A 21,484-nucleotide genomic window follows, 5' to 3' on the forward strand; every position below is an offset into this window, starting at 1 on the left:
TATAACAGGATCCTGGGCAGTCCTTTTGTAATCAGAAAAGGGTCTAGTTACTGCATATTAGAAATGCTGCAGGCCGATTATATAGGTGAAGGCTGAAGGCTTGGCGTACACTTGATGGCAGTTTTAAGAAATAAGCGGACAGACTCACAATCCAGTTAAGCAGAGTAGGAAAAGTCAGATTCACTACGGCCATAAAAACGTTACTGTAATTTTTAGTTTAATGGACCAGTCATTAAGCGGTGCCCCTAGAAGAATGAAGTCTGGTTTGTTGGTGAGGACAATAGAAGGCTTCAGTTGAGATAGGTATATGGGCAGTTGTCATATTCAAAGGAGTAGCGCCATCCAGTACATGTCAGTGCTTTGTGCACCTCCAGTGAAAGAGATAGGAGCCAGGGGCACGCCTCCCTTGAAGTCATTAGGCAAATGGGCACAGACCTATCTCGAAGAGAGATTAAGTTTCTGCTTGTCCTGCTCCAGGAAATGCAGCACAGAATTGCCACAATAGAGTGTGTGTGTGTGTGTATTGGAAGTGGGCAGCAGACAAAGTGATGTTGATTTCTTCGGGCTGTCGGGAAACTAGAAGCAGGGTTCAACACTGTACATCTTATTAGTGTTATATGAGAGGCAGACAGGAACAGAATTTTCATATATATTGTGAATGTCTTGACATGGAAGAGTGTTGATTTTTGGTGGTCATTAACAGTGCAGCTACAGCTTGAGGTACAGCAACCGTCAGGGGACTCCAACACGAGATTTTCAGAGGCTTCCACTAAATGGGTGGCTTTAATTTGATTTAGATTTATTACACACCCTCAGGTGACCCAAGAGTTTCTGACATGCATGGAAATGCAAGACATATTTGTACAGTTTACCTATAAAGTCTTCATTGATATCTTTGATTTCAGCTAAGAAGTTTGCTTATTTTTTTATTTCTTAGAGAGAAAATCTGTTAAAATTTCAAAAAGAAGAAGAGGAGAGACTGCTAAATGCAATTCCATTGTTTAGTTTTCCAGATGGCAATACCTGGGCACCGCTCTCTGAGTATGCAAGGTACATTTTTGTTTTAGCCATTACTTTGTTTCATCTATTTTTTGCTTGTTTGGTCTCTTTTGCGGTGAGAACAAAACGAAACGGTTTGGCACAGGACTGCAGATTGAATCTTTGAGTTTTCTTTTTCTGCGTCATTTGCTGAACGAACTGTAAATTGTAGATCACATGACCGTGTTGTTGTTCCTGTTCTTTCTTTATCTTGAAACCATTACTTGTTAGAACATTTCACCCACTGAGGATAGAATGTTCTAAATTACAAAGGGAGAAACAGAAGGACAAAAATGGGAATGTTTAAGGCCTAATTATACCTGTCATTATTAGCCCAGGGACACTTCAGTGTCTTCGATGGAGTGCCCAGCATTTTAATTTTCTAATATTTTAATAATGAGTATGATCACATCCCATTAACAATAAGGACATAATTCAGGTTACAGCAGTATCATAGCAGCATCCTTAAGGAGAAGGTTTCACCTGAAACCTATCTAAATCAGAATACAATCAAATAAACAGTCATAAAACAGTTAAGAGCAAAGATGGTACTGTGTTCCAGTTAACACAGTCTAAAGATAAAGCTGGAGGTCTAGTGTATTGGTGGTTTAAGGGGAGAGTGGAGGGATGAAAGGAAAAGGACACATTGAAAAATGACAAATTAGTTTAAAAAGGGAAAAAGCAATCCAAGAACAATACGTGCAGTAGTGACTGTATAGCAATTAATGAATAAAGTGCCCGTTCAAATTATGAATAAAAAGTACCAGAAGTGCTTCAAGGAACCAGTTAATAAAACCATTAGCGAAAAAATATCCAGTCGTGCAGGAGACTGGGTGAAGAGCCTCCTCTAAGAGGCAAAACATGTCTCTTTATGTTTAACCCGTTCCACGTTGGCCGACGGGAGCACTACCTGGCTGGTGCTGCGAACGACCGTTGGCCGACGCAGCCCCGCCCGTTTCTCCAAATGTTCCGCACTGGCGTGGAACGTTCGAAGCAGCTATGTGGTTAAAGTGAAACCAGATACAGTCCGATATATGGTGCAGTTTTTTTATTTTTTAAATCAGTCGTTCTTCGGAAGCCATCAACATCAATTCTTTAATTGATTTCTCAAATGTTGGTGGATGTGCAGACTTTTCTTTCTTCAGTGTACATAATGTAGCCTCTTCCAGTTCTGTGGCAAACAGTCTCTTGCAGTGGGGTATCATACATAGAAAGCCGGAGATGTCCTGGAGCAGAGTTGATTACAAGCATTTCCTCAGGCGCCAACGAGTAGTCTGGGATGTGAGTGGGGGGCCATAATGATGTCTTGGAGGGAGGGGGGGGGGGGGGGGCGGGAGGGGCAATGATTCGCCTAATTTCTAAAGTCAGTGAATCTTGAAAGAGCAGGACATTTGTTCCTCTCTTAGCACCATCGTTTTGTGGCGGAACGCCCTCTACGCGGGAGCCCCGACCAAGCACATCAAATGACTACACCGCATCCAAAATGCCTCGGCACGACTGATCCTCAACGTACCACGCCACGGCCACATCACCCCGCACCGGAGAAACCTGCACTGGCTCCCAGTCCACAAGAGTATATGCTTCAAGCTCCTCACCCACTCACACAAGGCACTCCACAAGACCGGCCCAGCCTACCTCAGCAGACGGCTCTCCTTCTACATCCACAACCGCCAGCTACGCTCCTCCGACCTCTCACTCGCCATCATCCCGTGCATCCAAAGAATAACCACCGGTGGAAGATCCTTCTCCCCCCTCGGCGCCAAGACATGGAATACCCTCCCACTGAGCATACGACAGACCCAAGACCTGCTGACCTTCAGGAGGATACTCAAGACCTGGCTGTTGGATCAGTAGCGGCCCTCCCTCAGCGCCCTGAGACCCTCCCGTGTATGTAGTGCGCTTTACAAATGATTGATTGATTGATATGCTTTTTTTAAAGGCAGGTCACACCGCAGTCACACCACAAAAAAGATGGTGCTTGTAAACATAAGTAAACACGCTAAAATCAAATACACATTAATGTACATTGGCGTATCTAGGCACTTTTGGTACAGAATTATACCAATCTCTTTGTGTTTACAAACCACCTTCTGCCTACATCTCTTTTATGAATGCATATGTAAAGCGAGGCACAGCTGGTGGTGGTGTAAGGCCCACCAGCTGCTAGCGGAATGAGACGTTATACAGCGCAGCAGTTTACTTTTAAAGAGGATTTCTTTCTCTAGTGACGTGATGTCACTGAGAGACAGGCCTGTGGCAATGAGCATTCGCAATGCTTACTCCATTGTGCGCTCTCGGCTGATTCATAAACATTTTAAATGGGCATGAAGGAAACTATGCCGTTTTGATGAAATGTGTCCATGATACTGAGCTTAGGAATAGTTGGTATTTTACATTTCTGAATGGTGTTACCCATACTATTGTGTGAATTGAGAGGGTATTTTGCAAAATGTGTTCTTTCTTGCACACCAGCTTTCATTTATAAACCAAAAATGAAGAGAGATTAAATTGATAACAAACGTTCTACTATTCCGTATTCCCACAATTTTTCTGAAACAAACTTCATCTCTCTTGTGTGGCTGGGTCCATCACCCGTGACAGAAAAGGGCCCAAAATGCAGTGTGTAGATACCAATAATTTAACTGGAAAAGTGACCCCTATTGGTAATGTGGGAAGCTGCAGTATATGGGCTTGGCCGCTACCCAGGGAAACCCACCAACCCCAGACATTTCTGAACTAGACACTCGGGGGAGTCCAGGGTGGTCTAACATGCATTGATTCCACTTCGATTTGTTATGCATAATGTACTGCAAGCCTGAAACTTTGGCTGAAATCAGGCATTTTCCTCACATTTAGAGAAGGGAAGGTTCATTTACCTGCAGGGATCCACCAAATTCCTACCACTCTGCATGCTCACACCTCTCCCTATAAAAATTATACCCACTTTTTGTGGCTGTGTCTAACACTGATGACACAAAAGTCCCCAAAACACAATGTGGAAATATCAAGATGTATTCTGTAAAAGGGACCCATTTTGGCGATGTGGGTAGTTGCAGTTTTTGTGCCCGGACTCGGTCGCCGCTCAGGAAAACTTGGAACAGCCTTTTCTAGACACCTGGAGGAATCCAGTTGGTGTGACTATTTTCTTACCAGAATTCCCTGTTAACCTTAAATATTGGCTAACATTTGGCATTCTCCTCATTTCTATATGGAAATGTTTTGGAATATTCTGGGATCCACACAAATCCTACATCAGGTGTTCCCACACTTCTCCTGAAAAAAAGAGTACATAGGGGAAGACCCCCTCTCCCAATCTGTGCTCAGGGTGGGCAGAAAGACTATTGGGCTGTTATGGGGGTATTCGTAGGATTTCTATTAGGGAACAGATTGGGGCTAAACCCCTCCAATTTGTCCTTGGGGGCAGAAAGACTGGTTGTTTATGTGGGGGTGGAACAGTCTGAAGCCTGGAAGGGCTACCCTTGCCCCTTCTTTTTTTAATCCATGGTTTCTACTGGGCTTTCTGCCAATCTGAGGTGAATATTGGGGTGAAACACACCTAAACTGCCCCCGCCCCCTGGAGCGACCCTCCTTGCCCCCCCTGCAGACGCCCATGAAAACCATGACTTCAAGACTGGGTTCTCACTCTCTTTCCTCTCCTCTCCTTTCTTTTATTTGATTCCCTGTGACATGTATCCAAAAAAGAAAGACGCTTTTGCTGGAAATGTCATATTTTTCTGACAATTTAATTCCAAAGTGCAGCATTGGGAATAAAGGCTAAAAATATGAAAAATAGATAAATAACTAATTAAAGTAAGAAAGAGTGGTAGCAAACTGGCCAAACTGATATTATTCACACTGAAACACATCAGCACCACTTTTACAGAGTTTGCCAGTAAAGCGCTATTTTTGTTTTTTGTTTTCTTGTCTTTGTTTTCCCTGGACTTGGAACTAGTACACCAATCCTGGAGGTACTGCAATGTGTGGATTGGAAAACCAGATGTGTGCTGCGGCTCTGCGTCCAGGGATGTGGTCTTTTTACCATTCTGCTTACGTTTTGTAAGGATATAGGCAATGGCCATTGAAATGGGTCCATTCATGGCCCTGTAGTCGTGTCCTTAACTTTTCAGGCAAAAGCACTCACTGATTTCTGAATAGTGTTACACTTCCCATGGTTTGCTAAATGTTTGCTTTTTCCAGGATGTTGTTACTTTTTTGTTTGTAGGCCGCATATTGCTCTTGCCTAGTGCGTAATTTAAATTGAGCCGCATCCAGGTGTTTATAGCGGGCAACAATTGGGTTGTAGTTGAAGACAGTGGGAGTTTTTCTCAGTGGTGCAGTACGGTGTTCAGTGGGGGAGTGGATGTGGCACTATGGTCAGAGCTGCTGAATTTGGAACTGGGAACCAGGTTCAGCCTTAATAACAGTCCACCAGACCACTCTCCTGCGAGAGCACAATCACATGCTAGACCTTAGAAGGCTTTGCAACACCTTAGAAGTCCTAGTTTCTTCGCTCCAGCAGGTGGACCCTAGCATGACAAGTGTAGATTAACCTTCAAGGCATGTCCACCACTATCCATACTGAAGTTCACCTCCAGTCTTGCGGGCAGGCCTATGAAGCAGCACACCCCAGAACAACAGTCACTGAGGTCACAGGACCCTTGAGAAGGATCACCTATAGGGCGGTGCAACCAGTGTGACCGCACCGGGTGCTGACTTCAGGTGGAGGCATCATGTTTGCAAGTATATTAGCGTTTTAAAAACGCTTGCTGCCTCCCTCCTGGCCTCCAGCAATTTTCGGCAACAATAAAGATGTCATGATGACTCTGATGATTAATGTTCTTCCTAGAGAGAGATCAGAATTTTGTCTAGTGGACGTTTTGACTCATGGAAAGGTAGCTCAGAGGGTTAATGTACCGGCTGCAAAGAACATACGCCATGCAGATCACAAAGTCTCTGGTCCTCGTCGCCGGGTTGACGACGGCGGAGGGTCTCTGATCCCGGATCTGCGACGTAGACGACGTACCTTTTTTCGACGGCGAGCCCACCGTCGACGGTCTTTTCTTCGATAAATGTCCCTCCTGAAGGTCTTTTCTCAGCGCCGAGCACGACGCCGAGGTAGAGGGACGCGAGGACTTGTGCCTAGAAGTGGATCTAGGCCTCTTGGATCCCTTCTTCACAGGGGACCTACCTCTAGATTCTCCTGCCAGACCATAAAGACAAATCCTCACCCTTTCTTTCAAAGTTCTACTGGTAAGGGTCTGGCAAAGAGGACAGTTCTTGGGATCATGATCCTCAGAAAGACAGAGAATACAGACCTCATGAGAGTCTGACTTGGCCTTCTTTTTCCCACAAGAAGGGCAAGGGTCAAAAAGAGAAGGCATTTTAAAAGCTAAAAAATGCCCAAACCTGTCAAAAAAAGACAGCTACTGACTTCTAAAGTCAAAAGACGTCGAAGTAAGTAATAAAAGTTGTGAAAAAGAATGAATTTTCTGACAGAAATCAGAAAAAAAGTGGAGCTGTGTTGCCAGGATCCTTCTAGAAGGAGCCGGAAAGAACAACTGACCTAACTGTCTCCCCTGAGGCATGATGGGAAGCTGGGGGTCAGGAGTGCCTTAAAGGCACAGTGTCAGTTTACTGCTATGCAGCTACAGGTTAGCTGTTCAGTCTTTTTAGACTGGGTATTTGCAATGCAGCTGGGAGCTTTCTATGCTTCCAGTGTTTTCTGCGATTTTCTACTGTTTTCTGAGCATTAAAACAGTTTCTAAACAAGCTTTGTTGTTGTTTCTCATGTTTCTAATGCATTTCTTTCATGTATGGTGGAAATTCTTTACTGCATATTCAGCTCCGATGTTTATTAGGCTGCAATTGCTTATTTTTATATATATATATATATATATATATATATATATATATATATATATATATATATATATATATATATATATATATATATATATATATATATATAATATATATATATATATATATATAAGCAATTGCAGCCTAATAAACATCGGAGCTGAATATGCAGTATATATATATGGGGCACATATAATTTAGTGTTTCCGGGGTCCTGCGCATGGGCGGGAATATTCTAATGCTTATGACTTTGATGAGGATACCCCTGGAAGAGAACTAGGATTACAGGTAAGTAACTAATCCATCTTGCATTATGAGGCAAATATGGCAGAGCCATAATTTTAGAGAAAACATTTGCAAACTAGGATATTTTGTCATTCATGTTTGAACTGCTGTTGTGGAAAAAGAGAGAAGTGCTGATGACAAACTCCATGGCTCGGAGACAAATGGCTTGTGTTTCCACATTTTATCGTATTTGGAACATTCTGTGATTAGAAGCATAACTCACTTTGTGAATATATTTTAATGTCAATAACTCATTATACTAGTCAAAAAAGGGGGGAGAGGGAGGAACATAAGACTAGGTCGACCTCCAAACACATATTCAAATAAGTAGAACCCTTGATTTTGGGTTCAGAGACCTAGCTTGTGTGATGGCCCCTGAAAGAATAATCAGTAATGACCAAGGAGAAAGAAAATTTTTTCTTTCTAGTGTCCCCTCACTCACCGGGGTTTCCCCACGGTGACATGCTTCATCATTGGGGCCATCCCAGTTCTCTACGAAAAGGGGCGTGCTACGACTCACGGACTACGCAGGAGCACTTTGTAGTGAAGGACTATGTGTGGTGCAGGTGAGAGTGGTGGAGTGGATGTGAGTAATTAAAAATACCGTGCTAGTGGGCCTCAACAATTTTATTTAGTGCTCCTAGGTAGGTATGTTAAAAGGGGTGACACTGTTTTTAACCTATAATGTTGGCTAAATCAGTGTTTGGTCGACATGTTTCAAGCTCCCCAAGCTTTTCTTCAGGGACCATACAGGGACCCGCCCTGTATATGCCACTCCTGTCATTCTTAAAATTAAGAGGTGAAACTTTTCTTATGTCAATAATAGACGCTGTCTTAAATAAACATGCGTATCATACATACGTTTTGTATTATTTTCTGTTTCTGTAAGAACAATAACAAGGTTAGTTGTAAATACCCCCCCTATTCCATAGAAACTTTGAAGGGTTCCACACTTTCCTTCATGCTGCATGCTTAACTATATGGTGAATCTTTTGCCCCATATTGGCGCGTGCAGACTTTCATGTCCAGTGCTTAGTACATAAAAAAAGTTGTGGCGATTGTGGTATTTGTGAATTCATACATATAAACTACACAGGACTTGATATGACAATAGACAATAGACACACATATAGATGAACATAGGTCATATATTTACATTTTCTAAGGCTTATTCGCACTTCATGATCACTCGAAGGGGGCAGAGTCACCTAGTGGAATCATTGCTGTCAAAGGGAAAAAAAAACGATATAGGGCGATATTAGGCTCCTACTGTCACTCTTACCGTTAGTATAGACCTTTGTCTGTAGGTCAGGCTTTTCGGTTTCTCAGGTGGGCAAAGCATACTTACTTCCTGCGCGGTGAGACGGCTCGACATTACCTATGTGGTTCCCCTCCGGACCGCATATTACTGCGCGGTAACCGCGGAGTGATTATAAACCCATTGTATTTCCGGGTTTACTCGTGGCCGGCACTAGACTGCGTATTCGGCGCGGCCATCTTACTAGTATGTTATACATGTTGCAGCAGTAGTTTGATTAAAAACGGGCAGAAAAGGATTGGAAAATACAGCGATTCATGTTTTAATTAAATCGCTCCATTTTTGATAATGTTCTTTGTAATCGGGCCTTATTTCTGAAAGAAAGGGGAAAAAAAGATTTTTACAGAACTTTGTTCATAATCTCAATATGCTGTTAATCGTGGTATTAGTAAGATTTCTGTGGACTTAATATGGAAAATGCACATTTCCCTCATATTCGTCCAGTGTTGTTAATATTTCAATATTTACAAATTGTTTTGAAAGAGTGCTTCTTGGAGTCGGAATAGGTAGCGGCCATCTTAGAGAGGGAAATTACAAATACATTATAGGAAGGTGGGTCTTTTAAGGCGCTCATTACTTAATCCTTAGATTTTTTAGTTATTGAATGCCCCCCAAGAAATGTCATCATTGAGTCCCTGAGTATCAGTACGTAATTTAAAAACCCATCTTTGTTCACGTTCATGTAAAACTCTCTCGATATTTTCTTTGTTTACAATACACTCCAAAACTACCCAACTGAGGTCGTTGGGTGTATGATTTTTCTCAATGAAGTGATTCGTCATTCTGGTGGTCGCACGCTTACAGCGGATATTACTTCTGTGTTCTACGATGCGGGTGCTTACCTTTCTTGTGGTCATACCTACATAATGTAAGTTACATTTGCAGGTTATTAGGTAGACCACCCCACTTGTGTTACAATTTGAAAAATTGCGTAATTCCCATTTTGTGTTATCATTAAAGGTTACTGATTTAGTCGCAGCCGTTAAATGACACACACTGCAGTTATTGCAGGGATAGTGTCCTGTAGGAAGGGATTGGCGTCTCAAGGTTGAGACGTTTTGTGGAGGACGGGTATGTACCAAAAAATCTTTAAGATTCTTGCCCGGACGGTGACTGAACATTGGCATCGGTATATTTAGTTCCCCACTGTTAACCATAGGCCAGTGTTTTTTCACTATTTTGGTTACATTGTCTGAGACCTGGTTAAAGGTTGTGATGCAGATGGGTCTCTGATTTTCTACTGTGTTCTTGACTTTAGGTTCCAGTAGAGCATCCCTATCGTTATTACCTGCTCTCTTTTTCGCATCCTTCACCAGTTTTTTGGGGTACTTCCTAATTTGCAGCTTTCTACTCAGATCTTCTGCCTGAATGAAGTAGTCCTGTTTATTGCTACAATTCCTTCTCAAACTTAAAAATTGTCCGAAAGGAAGGTTCTGTTTTAGATGTCGGGGATGAAAGCTATCATAGGCCAATAGACAATTTCGTGCAGTTTCTTTGAAGTGTGTTGTTGTAGTTACAGGACTAAGAAAGAAATCTACCTTTGTCCCTCCGCCAAACAGTCTACCTGTAGAACTATTGGCCTTTGAAAAGGCGATCATGAGGGAAGTGAAAGACCTCGACCCACCACAGTGAAGATCTATCAAAACACCAGTAAATGCGAACTGGCAGCAATACAAGAACTATCTAAAAATGACAAGATCACAATCAAACCAGCCGACAAGGGAGGAGCAATTGTACTACAGGATTCTGCAGACTATAGGCAAGAGTGCCTACGCCTATTAGCTGACACCAGAAACTACACCATCATAAAGGATGACCCGACAGAACGCTTAAGGGTATCAATAGCATACTTGATTGAGGAATCTCTGGTGAACGACTGGATCAGTAAGAAAGAAGCAGACTTCCTGGTGAACAAAAAAACAACAATCCCATATTTTTATACCATTCCCAAGATCCACAAACTCCTGGACAGACCACCTGGGAGGCCGATAGTTTCGGGAATTGGTTCAATTTTGGAACCCCTTTCTAAATATGCGGATGCTTTTCTAAGACCATTAGTACAAGGAACCAACACGTACCTCAAGGATACTAAGGACGTCTTATGCCTCTTAAAAGAACAGACCTTTGACCCTACATCCAGCATCCTTAGCAGTCTGGATGTGGAGAGTCTATATACAAGCCTTCCACATCAACAAACCCTTGAAATACTTGAAGAAGTTCTTTTTGATGGTGTTTGGAAATACCATACCCCACGTCATGTGGTTCTGGAGTGCTGTCATCTAGCCCTGACAGAGAATGTTTTCCGTTTTGAAGAGACATTGTATAAACAACGCCATGGGACCAGCATGGGCAGCACATTTGCGCCGAGCATAGCAGGTTTATACGTCCACCATCTAGAGAAGAATAAAATACTGAGTAATGAAAATCCCTAAAGGCATCATATAAAAGTATGGAAACGCTATATAGACGATATCCTTTTGATCTGGCAAGGCACAGAAGAACAAGCCAATGTTTTCTTTACCTGTCTCAATGCACAAGATGAATTCCTTAATTTCACTAACACCATGAGCAGATCGCATTTGGTGTTCCTGGATCTAAACATCTGGGCAGACTCAGGCCTACTAACTACAACAACACACTTCAAAGAAACTGCACAAAATTGTCTATTGGCCTATGATAGCTTTCATCCCCGACATCTAAAACAGAACCTTCCTTTCGGACAATTTTTACGTTTGAGAAGGAATTGTAGCAATAAACAGGACTACTTCATTCAGGCAGAAGATCTGAGTAGAAAGCTGCAAATTAGGAAGTACCCCATAAAACTGGTGAAGGATGCGAAAAAGAGAGCAGGTAATAACGATAGGGATGCTCTACTGGAACCTAAAGTCAAGAACACAGTAGAAAATCAGAGACCCATCTGCATCACAACCTTTAACCAGGTCTCAGACAATGTAACCAAAATAGTGAAAAAACACTGGCCTATGGTTAACGGTGGGGAACTAAATATACCGATGCCAATGTTCAGTCACCGTCCGGGCAAGAATCTTAAAGATTTTTTGGTACATACCCGTCCTCCACAAAACGTCTCAACCTTGAGACGCCAATCCCTTCCTACAGGACACTATCCCTGCAATAATTGCAGTGTGTGTCATTTAACGGCTGCGACTAAATCAGTAACCTTTAATGATAACACAAAATGGGAATTACGCAATTTTTCAAATTGTAACACAAGTGGGGTGGTCTACCTAATAACCTGCAGATGTAACTTACATTATGTAGGTATGACCACAAGAAAGGTAAGCACCCGCATCGTAGAACACAGAAGTAATATCCGCTGTAAGCGTGCGACCACCAGAATGACGAATCACTTCATTGAGAAAAATCATACACCCAACGACCTCAGTTAGGTAGTTTTGGAGTGTATTGAAAACAAAGAAAATATCGAGAGAGTTTTACATGAACGTGAACAAAGATGGGTTTTTAAATTACGTACTGATACTCAGGGACTCAATGACATTGTGTGACATTCCTTGGGGTGCATTCAATAACTAAACAATCTAAGGATTAAGTAATGAGCGCCTTAAAAGACCCACCTTCCTATAATGTATTTGTAATTTCCCTCTCTAAGATGGCCGCTACCTATTCCGACTCCAAGAAGCACTCTTTCAAAACAACTTGTAAATATTGAAATATTAACATCACTGGACGAATATGAGGGAAATGTGCATTTTCCATATTAAGTCCACAGAAATCTTACTAATACCACGATTAACAGCATATTGAGATTACGAACAAAGTTCTGTAAAAATCTTTTTTTCCCCTTTCTTTCAGAAATAAGGCCCGATTACAAAGAACATTATCAAAAATGAAGCGATTTCATTATAACATGAATCGCTGTATTTTCCGATCCTTTTCTGCCCGTTTTTATTAATCAAACTACTGCTGCAACATGTATAACATACTAGTAAGATGGCCGCGCCGAATACGCAGTCTAGTGCCGGCCACGAGTAAACCCGGAAATACAATGGGTTTATAATCACTCCGCGGTTACCGCGCAGTAATATGCGGTCCGGAGGGGAACCACATAGGTAATGTCGAGCGGTCTCACCGCGCAGGAAGTAAGTATGCTTTGCCCACCTGAGAAACCGAAAAGCCTGACCTACAGACAAAGGTCTATACTAACGGTAAGAGTGACAGTAGGAGCCTAATATCGCCCTATATCATTTTTTTTTCCCTTTGGCAGCAATGATTCCACTAGGTGACTCTGCCCCCCTCGAGTGATCATGAAGTGCGAATAAGCCTTAGAAAATGTAAATATATGACCTATGTTCATCTATATGTGTGTCTATTGTCTATTGTCATATCAAGTCCTGTGTAGTTTATATGTGTGAATTCACAAATACCACAATCGCCACAACGTTGTTTATGTACTAAGCACTGGACATGAAAGTCTGCACGCGCCAATATGGGGCAAAAGATTCACCATATAGTTAAGCATACAGCATGAAGGAAAGTGTGGAACCCTTCAAAGTTTCTATGGAATAGGGGGGGTATTTACAACTAACCTTGTTATTGTTCTTACAGAAACAGAAAATAATACAAAACGTATGTATGATACGCATGTTTATTTAAGACAGCGTCTATTATTGACATAAGAAAAGTTTCACCTCTTAATTTTAAGAATGACAGGAGTGGCATATACAGGGCGGGTCCCTGTATGGTCCTGAAGAAAAGCTTGGGGAGCTTGAAACATGTCGACCAAACACTGATTTAGCCAACATTATAGGTTAAAAACAGTGTCACCCCTTTTAACATACCTACCTAGGAGCACAAAATAAAATTGTTGAGGCCCACTAGCACGGTATTTTTAATTACTCACATCCACTCCACCACTCTCACCTGCACCACACATAGTCCTTCACTACAAAGTGCTCCTGCGTAGTCCGTGAGTCGTAGCACGCCCCTTTTCGTAGAGAACTGGGATGGCCCCAATGATGAAGCATGTCACCGTGGGGAAACCCCGGTGAGTGAGGGGACACTAGAAAGAATTTTTTTTCTTTCCCCTTGGTCATTACTGATTATTCTTTTAGGGGCCACCACACAAGCTAGGTCTCTGAACCCAAAATCAAGGGGTTCTACTTATTTGAATAACTCATTATAACCTTAAATAATCATGTGTATCCATTGGTTGATTAAACTGGGCAGTGAAATGACAAACAAATACTAATAATTGGGATGTCTGCGCATTCTGGCCACACTACTGGTTCCACCCACAGATCCAATCCTTGGGTTATTCCCGCCCTTTGATTCTCCGCCCACTGTTCCCCCTACTTTTTTTTCCCCACTTCGACCACTGTGTAAGACTCCGCATCCCTGGACCTGTAATGTGCCGCCGCTGCGGGCGCCACATGTTCCACACATGTACTGTGCCGGGCTTCCGCATAAGGGAGCTGGCCATTATTGTATCACTAAACGTGGGCACCGACTACACGAAGAGGGGCTCTAAGTTTCTTTTAAAAAATATAGCTAACAATTGGACTTATAAATTTCATTTTGGATAAATTAATTGAATGTGTGTAAAATTTAGCAATGCACGAAGAATTCTAGTAAAGGGAGCACCCATTGGCGAATCACTAGCGTGTGTGATTGCTGCATTATTTATTACTAACTTTGACGTTGTGCTTTACCTTTGGATAAAAGTTATCATGAATTCTAGCACCAAAAAGCCAATATTGGTAAATATGTGTGCAACAAATAATCCCTAACATACACTGTGCATACAGTATATTTAATCTGCTCCTTTAATCAAAGGCTGTTTTAAAGTATTCTGATAAAAATCATATCCGGCTGAAGACAGCCTTGATTTTGTTGGATCGAGGACCCGGAAGTTTGCACACCTAGCAGACAGAGATAATGCACCTTGTCAGAAAGTTTAGCGTTTTCCCTACAGGTGGTGTTTGTTGGCCTGTGGCATGGTCAGTCACATGTCCTGGATTCATGGCATTTAATTGAGTCTATCCCAGTTCTGCGCCCCAGTGTTTCTTGTGCCCCACCTGGCACACATCATGTCGGAGGATGGTGATGACGTTAACATTTTGCCCACCCCCCCCCCGTGAAAAAATGTCTGCGGACGTCCATGCCCAGGAGGCAGATGACAGTCGGGCCTGTTACGGTGTGGGACACAGCCTGAAGCCTGGCCAAACCACCCTACCCGTTTTCTTTCAAAAACAAATAATATCCTTGGTGTCGAATGGGCTTTCGGCCCCACACCAGGGCAGATAAAACACCCCATATGCGTCTCTCCTGAGGGGCAGAAGGTTACCTCTTCTTGCTGTTTTCTGTTTTTGGGTCTCTACTTTCGAGTGGGTTAAACACTCTCCAGCGTGCTTACCTTAGTGGCAAAAAGACACCCCAGTCGCCTCACCTCAGGGAGACAAAAAGTCCGATGTTTTGTTTTGAGGAAATCTTGCCAATTGCCTAGGTGTGTTGCTCGTGCTCCCAAACTAATCCCATGTGTCCATTGGGTAGATCTAGACCAGGCAGTGGCCTAACGAAACTTGAGGGGGCCCCCCTGCAAACTACATGGAGGCCCCCCCCCCCCCATTGTCCGTGCCATTCTAGAGCTCTCTGGCCAGCGACCCGCCATACTGCAGGGGATGCGGAGCTATTGTTATGCCACTGTCACCAATACAGCCGTTATAAGTAACACTGGATGGTGGAGTTAAAGGTTGGGCTTAGTCTGCCAGCAGGCTATCATACGTGGTGGTCCATTCATTACAGGGTCCCTGCCATCGGTAGACCAGGGAAGTGTGCCCAATGTTAGGTGGGTTTCCTGAAGCAGACTCCTGTCATGATATACAACATCGGGCCCACTCATCGTTCAGTTTTGACAAAAGTGCATCCACTGCTCCTTCTCGTTTCCGTTGTAAAACATTAGACAATGCGAAAATCAGTATTTCAAAAGCAGATGTAACTACAAAGAGCACATTTTGATAATACATTTTTATTAGTAGACAATAGCAATCTTAAGAGGCATTGCATAGCTTCATACACACTTTGACCCCAATTCCATCACAGTCTCTCTCTCTCTCTCTCTCTCTCTCTCTCTCTCTCTCTCTCTCTCTCTCTCTCTCTCTCTCTCTCTCTCTCTCTCTCTCTCTCTCTCTCTCTCTCTCTCTCTCTCTCTCTGTCAGTGTCTCTCTGTCAGTCTGTCAGTCTATCTCTCTCTGTCATTCAGTCTCTCGCAGTCAGTCGGTCTCTCTCTCAGTCAGTCGGTCTCTCTCTCTGTCAGTCGGTCTCTCTCTCTGTCAGTCAGTCTCTCTCTCTGTCAGTCAGTCTCTCTCTCTGTCAGTCAGTCTATCTCTCTCTGTCAGTCAGTCTCTCTCAGTCAGTCAGTCTCTCTGTCAGTCAGTCAGTCTCTCTCCCTCTGTCAGTCATTCTCTCCCTCTGTCAGTCATTCTCTCCCTCTGTCAGTCATTCTCTCCCTCACGCAGTCAGCCAGTCTCTCTGTCAGTCTCTCTCTCTGTCAGTCTTTCTCTCTCTGTCAGTGACTCTCTCTGTCAGTCAGTCTCTCTCTGTCAATCAGTCTCTCTCTGTCAGTCAGTCTCTCTCTGTCAGTCAGTCTCTCTCTGTGAGTCTTTCTCTCTCTGTCAGTCAGTCTCCCTCTCTGTCAATCAGTCTCTCTTTCTCTGTCAATCAGTCTCTCTTTCTCTGTCAGTCTCTCAGTCTCTCTCTCTGTCAGTCTCTCTCTCTGTCAGTCTCTCTCTCTCTTAGTCTCCCTCTCTCCCAGTCAGTCATTCTCTTTCTGTCAGTCAGTCTTTCTCTGTCAGTCAGTCTCTCTCTCTGTCAGTCTCTCTCTCTCTCTCTCTCTTAGTCTCCCTCTCTCCCAGTCAGTCTCTCTCTCTCTCCCAGTCAGTTATTCTCTCTGTGAGTCTCTCTCTGTCAGTCAGTATTTCTCTGTCAGTTAGTCTCTCTCTCTGTCAGTCAGTCTCTCTCTCTGTCAGTCAGTCTCTCTCTGTGTCAGTCAGTCTCTATCTCTCTCTGTCAGTCTCTCTCTCTGTCAGTCTCTCTCTCTGTCAGTCTCTCTCTGTCAGTCAGTCTCTCTGTCAGAGTCTCAGTCTCTCTCTCTCAATCAGTCTCTCTGTCAGTCAGTCTCTCTCACTTAGTCAGTCAGTCTCTCTCACTTAGTCAGTCAGTCTCTCTCTTAGTCAGTCCCTCTCCCTGTCAGTCCCTCTCCCTGTCAGTCCCTCTCCCTGTCAGCCCCTCTCCCTGTCAGCCCCTCTCCCTGTCAGCCCCTCTCCCTGTCAGCCCCTCTCCCTGTCAGCCCCTCTCCCTGTCAGTCCCTCTCCCTGTCAGTCCCTCTCCCTGTCAGTCCCTCTCCCTGTCAGTCCCTCTCCCTGTCAGTCCCTCTCCCTGTCAGTCCCTCTCCCTGTCAGTCCCTCTCCCTGTCAGTCCCTCTCTCTGTCAGGCTCTCTGTCAGGCTCTCTCTCCCAGTCTCTCTCTCTCTTAGTCAGGCAGTCTTCCAGACAGTAGTCTCTCTCTCCCTCTGTCAGTCTCTCTCAGTCAGTCATTCTCTCTCTCTCGCAGTCAGCCAGTCTCTCTCAGTCAGTCTCTCTCCCTCTCTGTCAGTGACTCTGTCAGTCAGTCAGTCTCTCTCTCTCTATTAGTCAGTCTCTCTCTCTCTCTCTTACTCTCTCTGTCAGTCAGTCTCTCTCTGTGAGTCTCTCTCTCTGTCAGTCTCTCTCAGTCATTCTCGCTCTACCTCAGTCAGTCTCTCTGTCAGTCAGTCTCTGTCAGTCTGTCTCTGTCAGTCTCTCTCAGTCAGTCTCTCTCAGTCAGTCTCTCGCAGTCTATCAGTCTATCTCTCTGTCAGTCAGTCTCTGCCTCTCTCTCTCTCTCTCTCTCTCTCTGTCAGTCAGTCAGTATCTCTCTACCTCAGTCAGTCAGTCTCTGTCAGTCAGTCAGTCTCTCTCTCTCTCTGTCAGTCTCACTCTCAATCAGTCTCTCTCTCTGTCAGTCAGTCACTCTCTCAGTCAGCCAGTTTCTCTCTCTCAGTCAGTTTCTCAGTCAGTCTCTCGGTCAGTCAGTATTCAGTCTCTGAGTCAGTCAGTCTCTACTCTCGCTCCACTCTCTCTCTCCACTCTCTCTCTCAACTCTGTCCACTCTATCTCTACTGTCTCTCTCCACTCTCTCTCTCTCCACTTTCCCTCTCTCTCTCCAATCTCTTACTATCTCTCTCTCTCTCTCTCTCTCTCCACTCTATCGCTCCACCCTCTCTCCCTTCTCTCTCTCTCTCTCTCCACTCTCTCTCCACTCTCTCTCTACTCTCTCTCCACTCTCCCTCTCTCCACTCTCTCTCCACTCTCCCTCTCTCCACTCTCCCTCTCTCCAATCTCTCCACTCTCTCTCCACTCTCTCTCTCTCCCTCACTCTCTCCCTCACTCTCTCCACGCTCTCTCCACTCTCTCTCTCTCTCCACTGTCTATCTCCACTCCCTCCACTCTCTCTCTACTCTGTCTACTGTCTCTCTCTCTCTACTGTCTCTCTCTCTCCACTCTCTCTCCACTCTCTCTCTCTCCACTCTCTCTCTCTCCACTCTCTCTCTCTCTCCACTCTCTCTCTCTCTCTCCACTCTCTCTCTCCACTCTCTCTCCACTCTCTCTCCACTCTCTCTCTCTCTCTCTCTCTCCACTCTCTCTCTACTCTCTCTCCACTCTCTCTCCACTCTCCCTCTCCCTCTCTCTCTCTCCACTCTCTCTCTCTCCACTCTCGCTCTCTCCACTCTCTCTCTCTACAATCTCTCCACTCTCTCTCTCCACTCTCTCTCTCTCCCTCCCTCTCTCCACTGTCTCTCCACGCTCTCTCCACTGTCTATCTCCACTCTCTCCACTCTCTCTACTCTCTCTACTGTCTCTCTCTCTCTACTGTCTCTCTCTCTCCACTCTCTCTCCACTCTCTCTCTCTCCACTCTCTCTCTCTCCACTCTCTCTCTCTCTCCACTCTCTCTCTCTCTCTCCACTCTCTCTCTCCACTCACTCTCTCCCACTCTCCCTCACAAAGTAGTGTGCGTTCCATGGGCGTCCGCAGAAATGTTTCCGGGGGGGGGGCACATTTTTAACTTCATCACCATCCCCCTTGCACCCTTCTCCCCTCTGCCTTGCACCCTTCTCGCCCTCCCCCTTGCACCCTTCTCCCCCTCCCCCTTGCACCCTTCTCCCCTCCCCCTTGTACCCTACTCCGCCTTGCACCCTTTTCTACCTTGCACCCTTCTCCCCTCTGCCTTGCACCCTTCTCCCCTCTGCCTTGCACCCTTCTCCCCTCTGCCTTGCACCCTTCTCCCCTCTGCCTTGCACCCTTCTCCCCTCTGCTTTGCACCCTTCTCCTATCTGCCTTGCACCCTTCTCCTATCTGCCTTGCACCCTTCTTTTATCTGCCTTGCACCCTACTCCACCTCTGTCTTGCACCCTTTACTACCTTGCACCATTCTCCCCTCTGTCTTGCACCATTCCGCCCTCCCTCTTGCACCCTTCTCCCCCTCCCCCGTGTATCCTACTCCACCTCCGCCTTGCACCCTTTTCTACCTTGCACCATTCTCCCCTCTGCCTTGCACCATTCACCCCTCTGCCTTGCACCCTTCTCCCCTCTGCCTTGCACCCTTCTCCCCTCTGCCTTGCACCCTTCTCCCCTCTGCCTTGCACCCTTCTCCCCTCTGCCTTGCACCCTTCTCCCCTCTGCCTTGCACCCTTCTCCTCTCTGCTTTGCACCCTACTCCACCTCCGCCTTGCACCCTTTTCTACCTTGCACCATTCTCCCCTCTGCCTTGCACCATTCTCCCCTCTGCCTTGCACCATTCTCCCCTCTGCCTTGCACCATTCTCCCCTCTGCCTTGCACCATTCTCCCCTCCCCCTTGCACCCTTCTCCCCCTCCCCCTTGCACTCTACTCCACCTCCACCTTGCACTCTTTTCTACCTTGCACCAATCTCCCCTCTGCCTTGCACCATTCTCCCCTCTGCCTTGCACCCTTTTCCTCTCTGCCTTGCACCCTTCTCCTCTCTACCTTGCACCCTTGTCTTCTCTGCCTTGTACCCTTCTCTTCCTTGTACCCTTCTCCCCTCTGCCTTGCAACCTTCTCCTCTCTGCCTTGCACCCTTCTCCTCTCTGCCTTGCACCCTTCTCCTCTCTACCTTGCACCCTTCTCCCCTCTGCCTTGCACCCTTCTCCCCTCTGCCTTGCACCCTTCTAGCCCCCCTTCCCCCTCCCTGCGGACGCCCATGGTGTGTTCTAACAAGAGTGCTTACCTAAGGGCACCATTTTGCTGCCACATCCCATCTCATATGAGCTTTGCCCTGGAGAATGCTCTCTCTGGGGGGGGGGGGGGGGCACTCCCACCCTGGTCGAGGTCTAGAGCAGTGCTCTGTGCTGTCTCCTACTCTTGCTCTTGGGGGTCGGGCTCCTACCCCATCCTTGTCCTTGTCTTTTCTCTTGTGGGGTGGGCTTTGCTTATGGAGATCATTGAGTGGGGGCCGGGCTCTGTGCTGCCTCAGAGGAGCAGTGGAGACTGCTGTCTCTGGGGCCCCCACCCCATCCTTGTCCCTGTCTCTTCTCTTCTCTTGTGGGGTGGGCTTTGCTTATGGAGAGGAGAGAGTGGGGGCGGGAGGAGCAGTGGAGACTGCTGTCTCTGGGGCTCCTTGTCCCGGGCCTGCCTCCGGCTCTGACTGAAGAGAAATAATGTTGATACTTTGTTTCTCTTCAGTCAGAGGGAGGGGGCGAGGGGCTCAGTGCAGGCTGCACCTGCTTCAGACGCAGAGGGAGAGAGGCTTGCTTTAGCGCAAGCCTCTCTCACAGCTCCCAGAAGAGCTGAGGGGCCGGGGCCCCCTTCATTAACTGTAGAGAGTGCCCCCCCCCCACCGCAGGGGCTGCGGGACGTTTGTTACGCCCCTGAGACCAGGTTTACAGTTGAGTGCTTTGACTTAATAATTAGTGTACATATTTTCCATGACCACACTGGGGCGGTATGGCTATCTCACCCATTAGCTCTCAAGAGGGATGGAAAGATCTCATGTCAGAAGGTTTGAAGTGATGGACATTCTCAAAGTGTGTGAAAGCAGGTGCTCTTGTCTGCATCAGAGACATGTGAGGGAGGTGCTTCTTCCCATCTGTTACAGCTTAAATCAAGAGTAATGCTGTCACAGGGCCGAGGGTATAGGGGTAGAGAGACAAAAGACTATAGAATGGTGGGACCCCCAAAATGATTATTTGCCTTATTTTCATAATCGTGGTACAAAAGGGGGTGGTGATGGACGGAGCATTTGAACCAATCAAACACTCACACCCAGTCAAGAGATCTGGGTTTAATCCATTACCGCTCTTTAGCCCACTCTGCCACCCCAGTTCAGACATGACCATATGCAAATCAGTCTGACCCTGTGCCACATGGGAACAGTTCGGGCTGGACTGGTACCATGAGGCTCAGGGTCAAGGCTCATTTGCATATGACCATGTCTGAACTGGGGTGGTGTGGAGTGCAAAAAACGATGGATGTAGACCCAGATCTCTGTACTGGGGTGAATGTATGACATTGTTCTGCATTCTGTCCATCAACTGTTGTTTTTGCACTTATTTTCATAATCAGCAGGACGGATGGCGAATGTCCTACGAGGAGGAAGAGAGCCCTAGAGACCTCGCTTACTGTCCGTTTAACTGGGAATTGACAACAGATGCCGGCCACCCCGCGGGCACGATGTAACACCCACAGCTCCAGTGAAAGAGGACGAGCCCCGGGAGGAGGTGTTTCTATTCTCCGTCGTGCAGAAGCAGAGAGATGAACGCCGAGAGGACGAGACGAAAGCTGAGAAGAAAGAAGAGAGCGGATCCCGACCAGCTGAGGAGACACCAGACACGCGAAGGCATTGGAGAAGCCGAGGGAAGGCCGACAACACGAGTGATCCCGCCACGCTCCAGGAGGAGCGTGGCGAAGCCAGGTA

General features: G+C 45.8%; 1 protein-coding gene across 2 annotated transcripts in view; it reads left to right on the plus strand.

Moving 5' to 3' along the window:
- The window catches only part of DENND2D (DENN domain containing 2D), a 796,377-nt gene that overhangs the window by 130,724 nt on the left and 644,169 nt on the right, over positions 1–21,484 (plus strand). For both annotated transcript variants that reach the window (XM_078644124.1, XM_078644126.1), the window contains exon 3: positions 938–1,050. In XM_078644124.1, coding sequence (XP_078500250.1) covers positions 938–1,050 — 113 coding nt within the window. The remainder of the gene's footprint in view (positions 1–937; positions 1,051–21,484) is intronic.

The sequence above is a fragment of the Lissotriton helveticus genome, chromosome 5_1 (genome assembly GCF_964261635.1).
Source record: "Lissotriton helveticus chromosome 5_1, aLisHel1.1, whole genome shotgun sequence".
Taxonomy (NCBI): Eukaryota; Metazoa; Chordata; class Amphibia; order Caudata; family Salamandridae; genus Lissotriton; species Lissotriton helveticus.